The following is a 16860-nucleotide window of genomic DNA, read 5'->3' as shown; positions in this document are numbered from 1 at the left end:
TCTCTCGCTCTCTCTCTCTCTCCGCGATCAACACTTTCCCAGGCGCATCCATTCCGCACTCTCTCTCTCTCTCCACACAATGGAGGCTCTCCAATTGGCGCCACCGCAGCCTCCCCACCTCCGCTCGCGGAGCGCCGGCGTCGCCGTGCCCCGCACCCTCTCCGCCCCGGCCAATGGACACCGGCGGAGGCCGCTCGTGGGGGCCATCGTCTCCAAGCAAACGGCCGAGATGTCCCCTTCGCTCGCTTCCCGCGAAATCCCGCCGCCGGCGTCCACGTCTGCGCCACCCTCGTCGCAGCAGCCCCCCTTGCCCAGGGTCTCCGCCAGCTCCCTCCAGTACCCGCCAGGCTACCTCGGGGCGGTGCCTGATCGCGCGGCTGCCGAAGGGGCCGGACACAGCATCACCAATGCCATGAGCTATCTCACCAACATTTTGTCGTCCAAGGTGTATGACGTCGCGAAGGAGACTCAGTTGCAGCTCGCGACGAAGCTCTCCGAGAGGTGGGGAGTGAATGTGTGGCTCAAGAGAGAGGATTTGCAGCCTGTGAGTACTTTTGGCGCTCTTACTTTTTATCTTTAGCACTTCCCTGAAAGGAATTGATCATCTTTTGCTGCTTGGAAACTGATTTTTGAAGCAGTGTTCTGGAAAGAGTTTTGGTTTACGTCTAGTCGTTTTGGAACTTTTAAATGCTAGTTTTGTGTTTGAAAGCTTTGGTGGTTTAGAAAGTTCACTTTGTCCTTCCCTTCTGATTAGCAGAGCTTTTTGTTTCTTGATTGTTTTATATTTACAAGCAAAGAGGGTGGTCTTGTTTGGAGTAGAAGCAAGCTGGCCGATTCTTTTGAGGGCAGTTCACCGCTTAATCCGTCGACTGTAATTACCTATGAAGTGTGAATAGTGTTGTTGGAACTTTGTCTTCCTCTGCTTTGTTCTGAATCTGGCTTTGAGTTTTCAGTACTTATCTTAATGATGATGAAGACTGTACTTCCAAGTCTAATTTTGTATTGTGGTTAGTCGTGAAGTATGCGAGATAAATTGTTCTCCTTCTCGCAGGTTTTCTCTTTTAAACTCCGTGGCGCCTACAACATGATGGCAAAGCTTCCCAGGGAGCAGTTGGAAAAAGGGGTTATCTGTTCATCAGCAGGGAATCATGCCCAGGGGGTCGCCCTTGCTGCCAAGAGGCTAAATTGCAGTGCTGTAATTGCAATGCCTGTCACAACGCCAGAGATCAAGGTCTTAATTTTCATCATTTGATTTGTCTAGTTTTCTTGCCGGTGGGTATGTTTTCTCACATATGGTGTTCTTATATTGCAGTGGCGCTCTGTTGAGAGGCTTGGTGGCACGGTGGTTCTCGTGGGGGATTCCTATGATGAGGCTCAAGCATATGCTAAGAAGCGGGGAGAGGAGGAGGGGCGTACATTTATACCTCCCTTTGATCACCCAGATGTCATCATGGGGCAGGGTACGATCGGCATGGAAATTGTGCGTCATATGCAAGGTCCTTTGCATGCCATTTTTGTTCCTGTGGGGGGTGGCGGCCTCATAGCTGGTATTGCTGCTTATGTTAAGAGGGTTTCTCCAGAGGTTGGTTGTTTGTGCTCCAAAAAATCACTTTTGGTGTACTTTTATGCCATTTGTGATGTCTTAATGCAAGTTGCTTAGCCCTCATGTTTTGTTAAGATTCTTGTTATGCCGATGAACATGGAAGCCAAGGCGGCAATGTTATTAACTAAAAGATGTGGTTTATGAGAAGGAAACCACATGCTGTGCCAGCTTGCTATTTATTGGATGTTGGTTAAACTGAAGCAAGTTTTCTTTTATAGAGAAAGAGTGTAAATTGAGCTAGGAATAGCTAAACTGAGAAGAGAGTGGTTGTTTAGAAAGCATAATTTCCTAAAACCAGCTTGTTTCATTTGAATATGTAATTATTTGATGGTCTAAAGAACATGTAGGGATATGTTCAGGAGCCTTAGGATGGATTTGAATTGCAGCGATAATTGTTATTGCATCACAAAGGCAAGGGAAAATGACACAAACAGTTCCATAACTTTATCCCAATGTGCAATGTTATTCTTGAACTTTTAATTTTCTTCAATATGATCCTTGAACTATTTCTAAATATTCAATCTAGTTCTTAAAATTTTAATTTGGTCAGTCTAGTCCCTCAACTTTCCAAATAAAAGTTGAAAGTTCTCATAATTACACCGTTACTCGGATTTTACAATATCTTTTCATTTCAATCCATTTCCTAAATCAACAAAAAAATATGGCTATTTTTTATTGCTTTTTTGACATTTTTGGTCCTGATAATATTACGATAGTTCCATTTAAGTGTATTAGCTTATGAGCTTTATGAACCTCATTTAGAGTTGTATTGAGTTGATATTTTATGCTATTTTAGTTCCCTAATTTGCATATTTTAACCAAATTTAATTAAGAAAACACGAAGCAGTGGATCCTGAAAATTTTCTCAATGTAAAGAACTGGAAGATTTAGATTAATATAAGTACAGTAAATCAATAGTGTTATTAAATATTATTATGCAATGGGAATCCTATATAACCGGAAATGTAATGGAACTATCTTAATGTTTGTAAATACCAAAATGGAAAAAAAGGTAATAAAAAGCTAGCATATTTTTTGTTGATTTAGGAAATGGATTGAAATGAAAAGATATTATAAAATTTGGGCATTAGTATTATGAAAATTTGTGAATAGTACCGAAAGACTAATTTGACTTCTTGACTGAAAGACGAGGGATTAGATTGAACAAATTGAAAGTTAAAATACTAGATTGAATATCTAGGAATAGTTCAAGGACCACATTAAACAAATCAAAAGTCCAAGGATGGCATTGCACATTAGACCAAAGTTTAGAGACTATTAGCGTCATTTTCCCAAGGGTAAAATACCAAACATGCAAAACAAGCATGCAGTCACTCGAATGGAGAAGAGTTTTGACAATGAATGCTGATGAGTTCATTGTAGTAGGGGTAAGCTTTTATAGGCATGAAGACTCAGAAATCGACACGAACATTGATTCCTCTGGCTAGTAAGTGTCCTAGCATTGAATTGATGAGCAAAGTAAGATATCTTAACTCGATAATCTTATGTGGTTCCATAGAGAATGAAAATCTCCTGGACGCTTTTGGCCAAGTTTATTTATTGTGATAATAAAGTAAGGAAACTTTGATCTAGCGGCCTATATCTGCAGGCGTATATTATTGAAGACCATCATCTTTTAGCTTCTTTCTAAGAGAGCATCTTGTGGTTATCACTGCAGTAACATTAAGACCAACTTGATCCATTACTTTTTGTTTTTGCTGATTATTTCAGAATAAATTGAGTAGCTTTAATAGTTGTTTCCTCCTTGAATGAAACTGTCGTATATCCTGTTGGAAAAGCTATTAAGGATCTCATAGGCACAATGAAGGACATCACTGACATAATCTCAAAGTCTACTTGAGAAGTACCATGTTCCCTCTTCTTGGTGTGCCATTGCCGGAGATGGTTCTTTTGCCGTAATCATTCAGAGTACACAGCTTCTAGAGCTGCCTAATCTTGCCAGAACCCATTATCTTTGCTACAAGCATATGATGGCTTTTCAACACGGGCACTTGCTTTCCCTTTTTATCTGCTTTCCCAAGAAATTATTTCATTTTTCTGTCATGTGTTCAACCAGCCTAAACTTGTTGGGATCATGGTTTTTCTATCTTGAACACTTGCTTTTCCTTTGTCTGCTCTCTCAGGAAATAGGTTCAGTTTACTCTTCTTGTGATCATTAGATAGTATCATGAAGTAACTAAGCTTTATACTCCCTTCCTCTACGGCCCCAAAAATATGTTTTTGGAGAGTTTCAGTAGATTTACTTTTCTATTACAGCCTTGGATCTCTTTTCATGTGATTATATCTTTGCAGGTAAAGATAATTGGGGTTGAGCCTGCTGATGCTAATGCTATGGCATTGTCACTTCATCATGGCCAGAGAATAATGTTGGACCAGGTTGGAGGTTTCGCTGATGGTGTAGCGGTTAAAGTGGTTGGGGAAGAAACTTTCCGTCTGTGCAAAGAGTTGGTAGATGGCATAGTTCTTGTGAGCCGTGATGCAATATGTGCCTCAATAAAGGTAATTTAAAGAAAAACTGATATGGTTTACAGGCTACATGCTATTGTACTTGTCAAATTCTTTGGTGAAATTTCTTACGGTGTAGTTTTTGCAAGTCTTAAGAGATGTACCTTGAAATTTGACTGTACAAAGACATCTTTCAAGGGTTCCTGATCAGTTTACTGAAGGCTATTGAGAGGTTGGATATAAGTGGATATGCATAATGTGAGTTCTGGAGATTCAGGTTATCATGCTTTTGATAAGCCGTGATAGGTATCACTCATTATGGGAGTGGCGTTTGATCACGCTATCAAACATGTAGTAATGTGCTACAATACAATGGGGAACATCACGAAATAAATCTTTGAGCTAGGAAGCTGGTCTTGTATGCCGTAATATCAGAATTTTCCCTTTTTGTCTGCATGAGGTCTTTGAAGACAGATTCTAGCTAGTAGATTCAGTTGATCTGGGTCCATCCCCTTTTTCCACTTTGGAGAGAATTGAAAGTAGCACGTTGCTTATGCCTTTTGAAATCATCTTTGCCGTGGTTACACTCTTTTTGAAGCTGATGCTCTTAGGCTGTTCCTTAAAATTGTTGTCACTGTTTAAGTTCTTCTTTTGTTGAGAACGGTGATTGTTTCGTGGCAGTTCAATTGGTTAAGGTCTGGATATTATATTGCAGGACATGTTTGAGGAGAAAAGGAATATTCTGGAACCTGCGGGTGCTCTGGCGCTTGCTGGAGCTGAAGCATACTGCAAGTACTATGGTATAAAGGGGGAAAATGTTGTTGCAATAACCAGTGGGGCAAATATGAATTTTGATAAGTTGAGGGTGGTGACTGAACTTGCAAACGTGGGTAGGCGACAAGAGGCAGTGCTCGCAACGGTTATGCCTGAGAAGCCTGGAAGCTACAAGCGGTTCTGTGAATTGGCACGTATTGCTGAAGATTTAATCCAGCTTTTCATACAGGAGCTGTGTCAATGATGGTTGTGACTGATGGGCATTTGGTTTTGCAGGTTGGCCCAATGAATATAACGGAGTTCAAATATCGATGTAATTCAGATGAAGAGGCTGTAGTACTGTACAGGTAACAACTTGTTGATCTTTGTCAGCAATGAGAAGAAGGCAGGGCTTTTAAAAGATTCTCTCAACTGGGAAAAACTATCCTGTTGATGAGGTGTTTAGTCTTTAATGACATCACTAGGGTTAAGGCACGTGCGTTGGTAGTTATGCATAGAGAAAACTGAGTAGTCCTGTATGAAATAAGTGGGTATGAGAAAGTGAGGATAATTAAGGAAATCTAATCATGAGAAGAGAGAAAGTGGATGGTTATCTATGAAATGGTTGGGTATCAAAGAAAGGATGAAAGGGTAATTCAGGAAATTTAAACATGCCACAGAAAGGTGTTTTCCGTCATAGAGATTTGATGATTCTCTGTACCTGCTCAAACTTTTGAAGTGTAATTTGTAGTATTCGTCTTTATTGTATAATTCAGATGTATAAGCTTACACTTTTGTAATTATGCTGAGCAGCGTTGACCTTCACACAGTAAGTGAACTAGAACATATGCAAAAGAGGATGAAGGATTCTAATCTGAAAACTTACAATCTCACAGGAAATGATCTGGTTAAAGATCATCTGCGTTACCTGGTAATTACTTAGCTTTGACCAGCATCTTTCTGAAGAGATGAGAATATGCTAGCAATCTGTATCCATAACAAAATAGGTATGCAACAATGGCATTGATCTTTTCTTTCCTTCCAGATGGGGGGCCGGTTAAACCTTCAAGATGAGGTTCTTTGTCGTTTTGTGTTCCCAGAAAGGCCTGGTGCTCTGATGAAGTTCTTGGATACCTTCAGTCCTAGATGGAACATTAGTTTGTTTCATTACCGTGGACAGGTAGGTATTTCTGATTTTCTTGCCCAAGAATACAAGCTGTTGTTGATTATCATCCTTTGGTTCAAACATTAAATCTGATCTGCACTTAAACAGGGTGAAACTGGTGCAAATGTATTGGTTGGAATCCAAGTGACTCAAACTGAGATGGATGAGTTTCAGGAGCGTGCAGATGATCTTGGATATGACTATGCACTGGTCACCAATGATGAGGCTTTCCGACTGTTGATGCATTTCGATTAGATGTAAGAATTAAACCCGATTGTTGTGAGCGAGAGGGTTTTGTCCTCCTTTGGGTCCATAAGGCTATCCAAGTGTTTGTGGATGCGGCATCAAAGTCTAGATAGGAGCGGGTGAATGCAATCAGGTATCTAATTTAGGAAACAAGCAGGAGGTATGCAATTCGTGGATCTCATCATTATGTTTTTTGACCTCTATGTAAGTTATGAAGAAATTATCCTCAATGACACTCATGCTAAATCCCGCATTACGGGTTTCTGCCAATTGTCGGGTGACGAGCTTTGTTCCACGATCTTTGTTTTTGAATAGGTTCAAAGTCTTTATGAGATTTTTGTCAGCGAGCATTGTTTTCTACCTAAGCTGACTCTAAATTTGTTGAAAATATAAAATTGATTTTTTGAAAAAAAAAAAAAAAGGAAGCCAAAATTCCATTTCCCTTCTACATATGTTTGGCGGTGGATGGAGGAGTAAGGGTTTGACTTTGTCAAACTTGTAGCAAGTGGATTTGCCTTGGAAAAAGTTTGCGGCAACTACCCTTTCACACTAGATGGCGGTGGAGGCCTTGAGGCGGTGCAACTTCAGCCTATATATAAGGATTAGAGGCAACCATAATTGTGTGTGGGGGAACTTAGAAATACAGAGAGAGTTAAAGAGGGTGTTGTATCTCAAGCTTAGCAAAGCTTGTGTATTTTGTGTAAAGCCTTAGCAAAGGCTATTTTGAATACAACTTGCATATTTTAATTCTCTGCCGCATTAAAACCACCAAACTTTCGCAACCCCTCCTGGTTCCTACAATTGATATCAGATCTAATTATGGCATCCACTAGTCCCAATCAATTGCAACTTCCAAAGTTGAACGGGAGAAATTTTAACAACTAGTCAGTCCGGATAAAGGTTTTGTTCAAATCGTAGGATTTGTGGAACCTGGTAGAGAGTGGCTACACCGAAGTAGCCGATGCTAAAGAATTCAACGCTTTGAAAAAGAACGAGAAAGATTTGTTGGTCGAGTCCCGAAAGAAAGATCAGAAAGCATTATATGCGATCTTTCAAGCTATGGAGGAAACGATATTTGAAAAAATATCGTGCGTAGAGACCGCAAAAGCGGTGTGGGATATTCTGCAAAAATCCTACAAGGGCGATAATCGCGTGAAGCGAGTTTGACTTCGAACACTTCGAGGTGATTTTGAGTCTTTACGTATGAATGACTCTAAATCTATCTCGTCGTACTTTGATCATGTCCAAACCATCGTTAAGCAATTGAGGGTTAGTGATGAAGAACTTCAAGATGAACAAGTCGTACAAAAAATCTTGAGATCTTTGACTAAAAGATTTGACTACGTTGTTGCAGCAATCAAAGAAGGCCAAGGTATAAACCATGACATTGGAGCGGTTAATGTGTTCATTATGCTCACGTGAGCAAAGAATGAATCAGAAGTCCGTTGGTGCTTATCCCAAGCGAATGGCCCTTCTCCACAGCCCATTTTTCTTCTTTTTGTCCACTAGACTACACTCTTTTTTCTTTTCGCCCATGCTCTCCACTCACGCCACTCCTCCCCGCACACCATCACGTCACTCTTAAATATACCGTGTACTTTACATGGTCTCCAATTAACCCGCGTCGCCATCAAGCGGGTTTTACTCTTGTCCACGGGAGTTTACTTGCGGAAGGAGGCAAGAAGAGTATAAAGCAAGGATTAGTGGGCAGGCTAGGGGTTCGGCTCCAGCAAGAAGATTCGTTTCAGCGACGAAAAAATGGGGGAGAAAAAAAAAGGCGAAGGAGAGAGAGAGCTTGAGGGTGCTCAAGGGGAATATAGAGAGAAGGATCCAAGAAGTCCTGTGAAACACTTTTCTTCTCAGCTCGCCAACCAGGTAAGTTCACCTTTTCTTTGTTTTGTTCTCGCTCCGACAATATTGTCATTTTCTTGTCCATATATGATCCCTTGCCCTCGTACAATGAGTGGATTGGGTTCTTTTAAACCCGATAATGTTTCCCGCCCATAAAAACCCGCAGCCCCACTTGTTTAGTGCAACCTGTTTAGTGAATAGCATGCGTGCGCTATGCCCGTTTTTGTCTTCGCCGTGTTAACCGAGGGTCCAGGCCGGTAGTAGTTGCGTTTCCCTCGCATTGGTGACAATCAGTCTAGCTCTCGGTCGCCACTGTTAGACGGTCGGCCGTCGCGCGTTGGCTTCGATGGTGCCCGGCTAAAGGAAACGACTCGAGCTAGGGCAAAGGCGACACCCGAGATGCAAGTCCCGGCAGAGGTACGGAGAACCAATCCCGACGCTTGAGGTCCAGAGGCGATCGCGAGCTCGGGCCGAGGCGACGCGAGGGCGAACAGGGGCGGAGGCGACGCAAGCCCGTATCAGCAGCATCGAGAACGTGAGCGGGGATGACGCGAACCGGTGGTTACACGTGAGTAGACCCGAACCGGTGGCGTTGAAGGTGGATCTCGGCGTCATTTTTTCGCGGCACTTTCAGCAGCAGCAGAGCGAGGCGGTCTCGGAGGTGCACGAGTTGGTCATGGCGGTAAGATAACCCGAACCCGTGGTTGCGCATGAGGTCCGGACGCGACCGTGAGCCCGAACGGAGGCGATGCAAGCTTGGGCCGAGACGACGCAAGCGTGAACAAAAGGCGACGCGTCCGTGAGCGGTACGGCACACGAACACGGACCATCGGCGATGCCGTTGCAACCAGGAGGTCGGGCCGGACCGGCGTGGAAGACCGGTAGCCGACGAAGCCGTCTTCGAGACCCGTACCCGGACCAGCGGCGTCGGTTTTGTTCACGGCGTAGGCGAAGTCGGTGATGCATGAGAGGTGCCGCGTGAAGAAGATGATGAACAGTAAAATGGGGAGGGCTAATTCACCTTTTTTGGGCTATTTCGCGGACGGACTGGGCTGGTGAAGAAAGAAGAAAAGTTCTTGGGTCTTTAGGCGTGTGGGCTGATCGGACGGGTCGAGAAAAAAGGAGAAGAAGGAGTTGGGCCTGTTTTAATTCTCAGCCAGAGTCGGGCCCGAGGTGAAGAGAAGAAGAAGAGGAGATTGGGCTGAACGGTGGGCTGCTCGTTTGGGCTGGTGTGCCAGAGGAAGAGATTAGGCTAAGCGAATGGGCTGGCATGAGAAAAAGAGAAGTCATTGGGCCCGTGTGCTGATTTGGTCATTGGAAAGTGGGCCAGAAAATTGGGAGCCCACTTCGGTTAAAACAAAGAGAATTGGGCCTGAACATTTTGTGTCCTCGGGGCCCGGGTTTGGGTCTCTCCTGCGGATCGGATCGGGCCCGACGACTCGATCCAGGTCCGGGTCCGAGAACCCGACCCGGACTCGGACCCTTTTTAAAAAAATAATAAAAATTCAAAAAAATAAATAATTAATTAAAAAAATTAGAGAAATTCCAGAAAATTAGAAAAATGATTTACATGACCTTTTTACCCCTAATGTGAATTTTAAGTCCGAAATTGGCGTTGATTGAAGACCGATGTCCAATCCGGTCTGATCTCGTTGTAATTCGACCTTTGAATCGAAGTTGTTTGTTTAAATATCGCCATTATAGATTTGGTCCGCATGTGTTTATCCCGATCTTTATTTGGTATATTTATCTGATTGAGTATTTATTATAACACTGTCTTTTGAAAAATTGCCTTTTAATCGTTTTTCCTATCTGTCAGGTTAAGGATAAATAGGTAATTGCATGAAATGACAGAAAAACATTATGCATGATCATTTAGTACTTGGTTAGATACCTTATGAGCTTAAAATGATATGCAGAATGTGTGATCACCTTAGGGAATATCGACTGGTTAGGTACCGAAAGGGCGCTAATTATCTAGTTAGCGTAAATAAGTCCCTGAACCTAGAAGCTCTGGTTGCGTAGGAATCGAGATAACCCTCCCATGTCTCGATTGGTTTCTAGCCGACCCCAATAGGTTAGTGGCGACTCTTAATAGCATTTTAGTTTGCTAATCAGTAAAAGAAATCCAATGTCATGCGAGGTAGGACTTGGGAGAGTTCACGCCATTGATCTATGACAATACCTCTAAACCCGCCGGATTCCTCTTGGGAGGCCGAAGGCGAGGTCGCGACAATGGGCAAAGGTAACATTTATATCAAATCAAAAGATGGTACTAATGTTACTATTACGGACGTTTTCTTTGTGCCATGACTTTTTTGGAATTTGCTAAGTATTGGACAACTTTTAGAAAAAGGCCACAAAGTTAACATTAAAAATGGAGTTTGCACCATTAGAGATGTAAACGATAAGTTGATCACGGCGGTGCATATGACAAAGAATCGTATGTTCTCTCTATCTCTCCAGATGAAGTCTTTGTTCAATTTTCAAGCCATGGCCAAAGATAGCAAGTGGTTGTGGCATCTTCGCTTCGGTCATCTAAATTTTCATGGACTAAAACTATTGGTCCAGAAAAAAAATGGTGACTAGGATGCCTTCGATTGACTGTCCATATAGCCCACGTGAAGGATGTCTCGTCGGAAAACAACATCGAGAACGCTATCAAGTTGGAAAAGCTAAAAGAGCCAAGCAACCTTTAGAGCTGGTGCATATAGATATTTGTGGCCCAGTTGAGGTAGAATCAGTCGGACAAAAAAGGAACGCATTAATTTTTGTTTATGATTTTACCAAAAAAACATGGGTATACTTCTTGAGAGAAAAATCTGAAGCTCTTGGCAAATTCAAAGAATTTAAAGTCTATGCTGAGAAGCATAGTGTAAAGACTTTGAGATTAGATAGAGGTGGAGAATTTACTTCCAATGAATTTGACAAATATTGTAAAATTCATGGAATAAAGTGTCAATTAACTACTAGCTATACCCCTAAGCAAAATGATATGGCAGAAAGAAAGAATAGAACGATTTTTGAAATGGCAAGAAGTATGCTCAAGGCTAAAGGTTTACCAAGGAAGTTTTGGGCAAAAATTGTTGCTTGTGTTGTATTTGTCCTAAACAGGTGTCCAACAAGGAGTGTTCTTGGAAGAACCCCAGAAGAGGCTTGGACCGGCAACAAGCCAAATGTTTCGTTCTTATGAGTATTTGGGTGTGTTGCATATTCCTATATACCAGACGAACAAAGGAAGAAGTTGGACGATAAAAGTCAGAAGTGCATCTTCATTGGCTATAGTGATGTGACCAAGGGTTGTAGGTTATATGATCCAATCACGGAAAATGTAATTATCAGTAGGGATGTTCAATTTTTTGAACATGAAGCATGGGACTTGTCGCGACCTAAAAAATCAGGCTTCTAGGCTAATGGATTATCAAGCTAATTATTTAATTAACTTAACTCGGACTCTCCCAAGTTCATACCAAATCGCAACTTATGGTTCACTATCTATCAAGCAAAAAGATTTTCAAATTGGAGTCGCCACTAATTATTTTATGATAGGCTGATTAGTCATCTAAATAAAGTATCGGGAGAAATACTTTATTCCTACGAACCAGAGATTCATTGAGTTCGGGAACTTGGTTACGCTAATATTTCTATTAACGCCCTTTCGGTACCTTTCATTTCAATGAAAATTATCCGAGTCGGTAACTTTTGAAGATTGTGATTTAAAGTTCCGAAGGTGTAATTATCTTTTTATTTTTTTTTAAATGAATGATGCAATGCATGAATGTAATTGTATTTTAAGAACACAATTCTAATGAGATGAAAAGTGATGACTATTCTAATAAGACATGAGTGCATGATGGTTTTTTTTTAAAAGTTTTTGAATCCTAATGACATGCAAAGCAACGTGAATTCTAACCTACACGTTATGCAAAAATGACATGAATTTAATCTAAATGACATGTTATATTAGACTAGACTAATCCACTAATTTAAAATGAACGAGCCTTATTCTAAATGACGTATGAATGTGACATGGCATCAATGACTTATCAAATTCATGACATAACGTATGATACGACACGTAAAAATAATATGACAAAATGACATGCCGAACTATATGATATGTCAAACTTTGATGACGTGGCAAAATATATTACATGACTAATCAATGCGACATGAAAATGACATAGTGATTATGCGACTAGGCCTAAACAACGTGCATATGTAAAATGAATGTGTTCAATCTACCTTGATAGAATGTTCTAAACTATATGCAATTTACGTGAATGAGATATTTTTGGTGTTTTGAATGGATTTTTTTTTTATTTTTTTATTTTTTATTTAACAAATCAAATCATGCATGATCATTTATGAAAATATATTCTGATTCGAATTAGATAACGGATTGGATCGAGGAATCAAATTTGGTGGTTAAGATTAGATATCTCGATCCCCGTGCCATCGAGACAAATCTCGGGGTCGAGATTGGTCCGAATTTGCACGTTGTTGGTAGGGAATCACCCTTTAATTCGAAACGGTTTTCTGATCTAAAAATATGCTTGAGGTATCAATAAAATTCAAATAGGCAATTATCACATACCGCAATATCAACAGATAAAAACTTGCCTAAGCAAAATATAATTTGAAATCCATATAAATTCAAACAAGAAACGAACTTGAGCAAATCGAATTTACCTAATCTGAAATATTTCAGATTTTGTTTCTTGTATTTGAATCTTCAATGGATCGAGGTGGCTTTCCGATCGTGATCAACGGAGAGGCGCACTACCAAGGCTCAAGATCGGCGGACAGCACCACCAATGAAACACGTCCAAAGAAGAGTTGTTTTGGACTTCGAACAGCGGGAAAAAGGCCCCTGGACAACAGCTGAACTTGTGCCTAAACAATCCCGAAATGACGAGCACTTTGCGCCGAATAATATAATTATCACTCTAAGCGATGCCCAAAAATCTGCACTGAACATTAGCCCAAAAAATGCACTGTTTCTGTGCCAAACAGCAGTAAAACTTCCCAGGACAGCAGCAAAATTTGTCTTTAAACAGTCGCATGAGCTTGCTCGAACAAACCTTCGAAGCCAGCCTTAAACAGCCACCAAATCTTGCCCGAACAACAACCGGGACAGCACTGGAAAGCGATGAAACAAGTGCTGGAATGAAGATGAAACAATAAGCAGCAGAAACGAACTTTGATGGAGCTGTGACGCGTGACGGTGGGACAGCGGTGGACGTCGACGGGGTTATGTCGGGCGACAATGCAGAATAGCGATGGCAACAGTAGGTCAGCGAAAGAGAATTAGCACGTGGGGAGCTTGCGACAAAGGAGGATTAGCGCATTGATGAGCTTCGAACGGAGGAGGGTTTTGACCCTTGAGGGAAAACCTTCGAACTCCGTCCCGAACTCACGTCGTTTTTCTCCGAGTTTTCTAAGCCGTTCGTGTAGAATCCCCTCAAATGGCCTTTATTAAAATTTTGTGGCCTCCTCTATTCAAGTGAGAATTGCTCCCTTTTATAGCCGACGAGCATGTGTGCTTTCTAAGCGGTGGAAGAATTGATTTTAAATAAAACAATCCCGTTGAAATCTCCAATCCCGTTATTTTACCCACTTTTCAAACCACCAAATCAAGCCACAATCTTCTTTTTCGTTCCCCCGCCGATATGGATGCGTGAATATCTTTAATCGTATGGGCTCATCTTCTCTTTTATTCGTACCCCTTTCTTTTTCCACACCCCTCAAAGGTCAAGTTCATCCAACATCGGTCCGACTCAAATGTGAAATGTGAATGCAAGTTAACAATAATAAGAATAAATGAACTAAATGCAAGATGATTTAGTTATATTTTTTTTGTAGGGACTAAAATTAATCCCTAGTTTTTATGCAAATTATTAAGTAATTAAAATTTAGGTGTCAACAGCTGCCCCTCTTTGAGTGGAAGCTCGTAGAGGTTTCGCTCAAAGACAAAACCGAGCCTAAATTTTGACAATGCATATGATGAATGATTTTTTTTTTTATGGGGTTTCAATCCCAATTTTCAAATGCAATAATGCATGATATGCAAGATGCAAGCAATAAGGAACGCATGCTAAGGCTTCTTACTTCATGCGGAGTGGTAAAAGAGCCTTACATGCGGATCGCATACAAAAAGCGCCCAAGTGCGGGGAAGCTTTATAATGCTTGAACTCCCTTGATCTTCGAACTTCTATTCTACTGGAAGTAGGTTCTCAAGGTACATGATTGCCTGTCAGTTACCCGTAATTTTCGACGGATGTGAAACAACTCATGATATGATTTAAAAAAAACCATTTGAAGAAATGAGAAACGTGTTGCCTATACCACCGGGCAATCACGAAAAGGACCATGCCACCTATTCCACTGGGTGAACATGAGATTGGTTGTGCTACCTATTCCACTGGGTAGACACAAAGTGATATGTCACCTTTTCCACTGGATGAACATACAAGAGGGATCGTGTCGCCTATTCCACCGGGCGAACACAAAGTGGATTGTGTTACCTATTCCACTGGGTAGACACAAAAAAAAAAAAAGTATGTCACCTATTCCACTGGGTGAACATACGAAATCATGTCGCCTAATCCACTGGGCGAACACGAAATGGATTGTGCTACCTATTCCACTGGGTAAACACAAAAAAGTATGTCACCTATTCCACTGGGTGAACATACGGGAGAAATCATATTGCCTAATGCACTGGGCGAACACGAAATGAATTGTGCTACCTGTTCCACTGGGTAGACACAAAGAAATATGTCACCTATTCCACTGGGTGAACATACAAGAGGGATCATGTCGCCTATTCTACTGGGCAAACACGAAATGGATTGTGCTACCTGCTCCACCGGGTAGACACAAAAAGAGATATAATGAAGAATAATTTAGGAGACGTACCTGAATTCTTCTTTTGCTATAAAAAATGACAGAACTAATTGCCTTGCACTTGTTTTTACCTAAGACAGGGTTAAAACAACACACGCACACAAGCAAAGAAAACAGAATTCATGAATCATTCTGCATCACCAAGCTTCTCCGGGGAATTTATCAATGAGAAAAACAGTTTCATCCTTTTGATAATTTGATCGCATTAAATGAGGGACCTTCAATCAGAAAGGACTTTCCACTCGCTCTCAATGAAAGGCTTTTAACCCGACCCTTGATGCGGGTAAAGAATCACTCAACCTCTCTTCATCGTGCTTGACGAGGGTCCGGATATTCTCGAAATCAATATGATCCGACCAATCTAAGAGGTCTTTTGAAGGACTGAAATGCAATTTTAAAGATTTAACAATGTGGACTCATGAGAGTCATGGCTTTGAAAGAATTGATATCATACATTGCTCCAGGTTTACAAGTCAGGAACCCCGCAAAATGAGATAGAAAAATCTTGCTCGCACTTCTTCGAGCAACATTTGTAAGCATTTAAAACTCTACATTAACATAAATGCCCTAATCTGAAGAGACTTCGGTAAAGGTTGTAACGTAGGTTTGGGTAGGCTTGAAATGAATGGCCTATTTTCATCAAGAGGGGTATCATTTGAGGAAACTAGGGATTGGTGATCATTTATCAGGCTTCCATCACGGACTTTGCTCTAGCAATTTGCGAACTCCTTTTGGGATCCTTTCAAGTGATTTCCTTCCAAGAAGCAATTTTGCACATCAAAATTTTTCGAGATCTCTCTCTCCTTGATTGATTTTTTTTTTCGAGAAGGATTTTCTCTCTTTTCCTTCCTTATTTTTTTTTTTAGAGAGAGATCTTTTTTTTTTTTTTTGAGAGAGAGATCCTCTTTGAGAGAGAACTTTGCTTGAAGGAGTCCTTTTGCATCCTTTCTTCGACTTCTTCTAAGCTTCTTCCATTTGCCCCAAATCATTTTGAGCTTGCTTTGAGCTATTTTCATTTGTTCACCATGGGAATGATCACCAATTGGGTTGAAATGAATCCATCGCTCAAATTGGGTATGCAAAGGGTACAGTGTGTAGGGAGATAGAAAGAAATGCTCTTCGTCATATCTAAGGCACTCAAACTAACATAGAATTTGCATGCAGTAAATATGCTTAAAGATTGATGCAAGTGAAAGCAAGCAAAATTCTAACCATTTTTGAATTTATGAGATATTGCCCCAATGTGGGGTTGTTCCTGACAGGGATAAGAAATGAATCTCCGCTCAAATGGGTTAAGCAAATGATAACCTGTAGTGTTTAGATAGCAGAAATGAATGCCTCTCGTCACTTTGGTCGTCCTACTTTTCTCGAGATAACCCTTTACTTTGTCGGCACGGAATTTTCACTTAACTCGCACTGGGATTAATATTCGGGACGTGTATGGAAATGGCTTGCCTTTCGTCATCCCGATGTCTCTCATTTAATATGATTATTTCACAAGAGTGAAACAGACCACTTGATCAAACCTTTTCTTTCAATAAACGATGCATGGAATTTTGCAATATATGAGCATCTTTTAAGTATACAAAATGTAACAATTTGAATCATCTTGTCATGAAAAACCCGTGCATTTTCTTAATTTGAACAAATTATGCAAGCATATTCAAATTTGTAAGAAAATCCTCTTGGATTGGGAGATCATGGATTGCCCCCGAACTTCTAAACAAATCAAACAAGTTAGTGAGTTTGTTGAGAAGTGGCTTGCTCCCGAATCCGCCCCAAGATAAAGAGAAACATGCACGAAACAAGTCAAGTGAAGACTTCAAGATGCCTTGGCTTGTTAAACAACGACGACCATCATGGTCAG

The 16860-nt window shown here is 41.1% G+C and overlaps 1 protein-coding gene across 1 annotated transcript; it reads left to right on the top strand.

Moving 5' to 3' along the window:
* Positions 1-6503, top strand: LOC115735089 (threonine dehydratase biosynthetic, chloroplastic-like). The gene is made up of 9 exons (XM_030666161.2): positions 1-544; positions 1052-1231; positions 1313-1582; positions 3917-4123; positions 4785-5033; positions 5120-5190; positions 5636-5753; positions 5868-6002; positions 6096-6503. Exons 1-9 carry the CDS (start codon positions 80-82, stop codon positions 6240-6242), a joined length of 1842 nt encoding a protein of 613 aa, XP_030522021.1. The 5' UTR covers positions 1-79; the 3' UTR covers positions 6243-6503.
* The last annotated feature ends 10357 nt before the right edge of the window (positions 6504-16860 follow it).

The sequence above is a fragment of the Rhodamnia argentea genome, chromosome 10 (genome assembly GCF_020921035.1).
Source record: "Rhodamnia argentea isolate NSW1041297 chromosome 10, ASM2092103v1, whole genome shotgun sequence".
NCBI lineage: Eukaryota > Viridiplantae > Streptophyta > Magnoliopsida > Myrtales > Myrtaceae > Rhodamnia > Rhodamnia argentea.
The sequence above is the reverse complement of the archived record's forward strand: the minus strand, read 5'-3'. Positions and strand labels throughout refer to the sequence as shown.

Coding starts and splice junctions, on each gene's coding strand:
- LOC115735089 (XM_030666161.2), top strand. CDS start 80: ATGGAGGCTCTCCAATTGGCGCCACCGCAGCCTCCCCACCTCCGCTCG. Junction 4,124..4,784: donor CAATATGTGCCTCAATAAAG/GTAATTTAAAGA, acceptor ATTATATTGCAG/GACATGTTTGAGGAGAAAAG. Junction 5,034..5,119: donor ACAAGCGGTTCTGTGAATTG/GCACGTATTGCT, acceptor TTGGTTTTGCAG/GTTGGCCCAATGAATATAAC.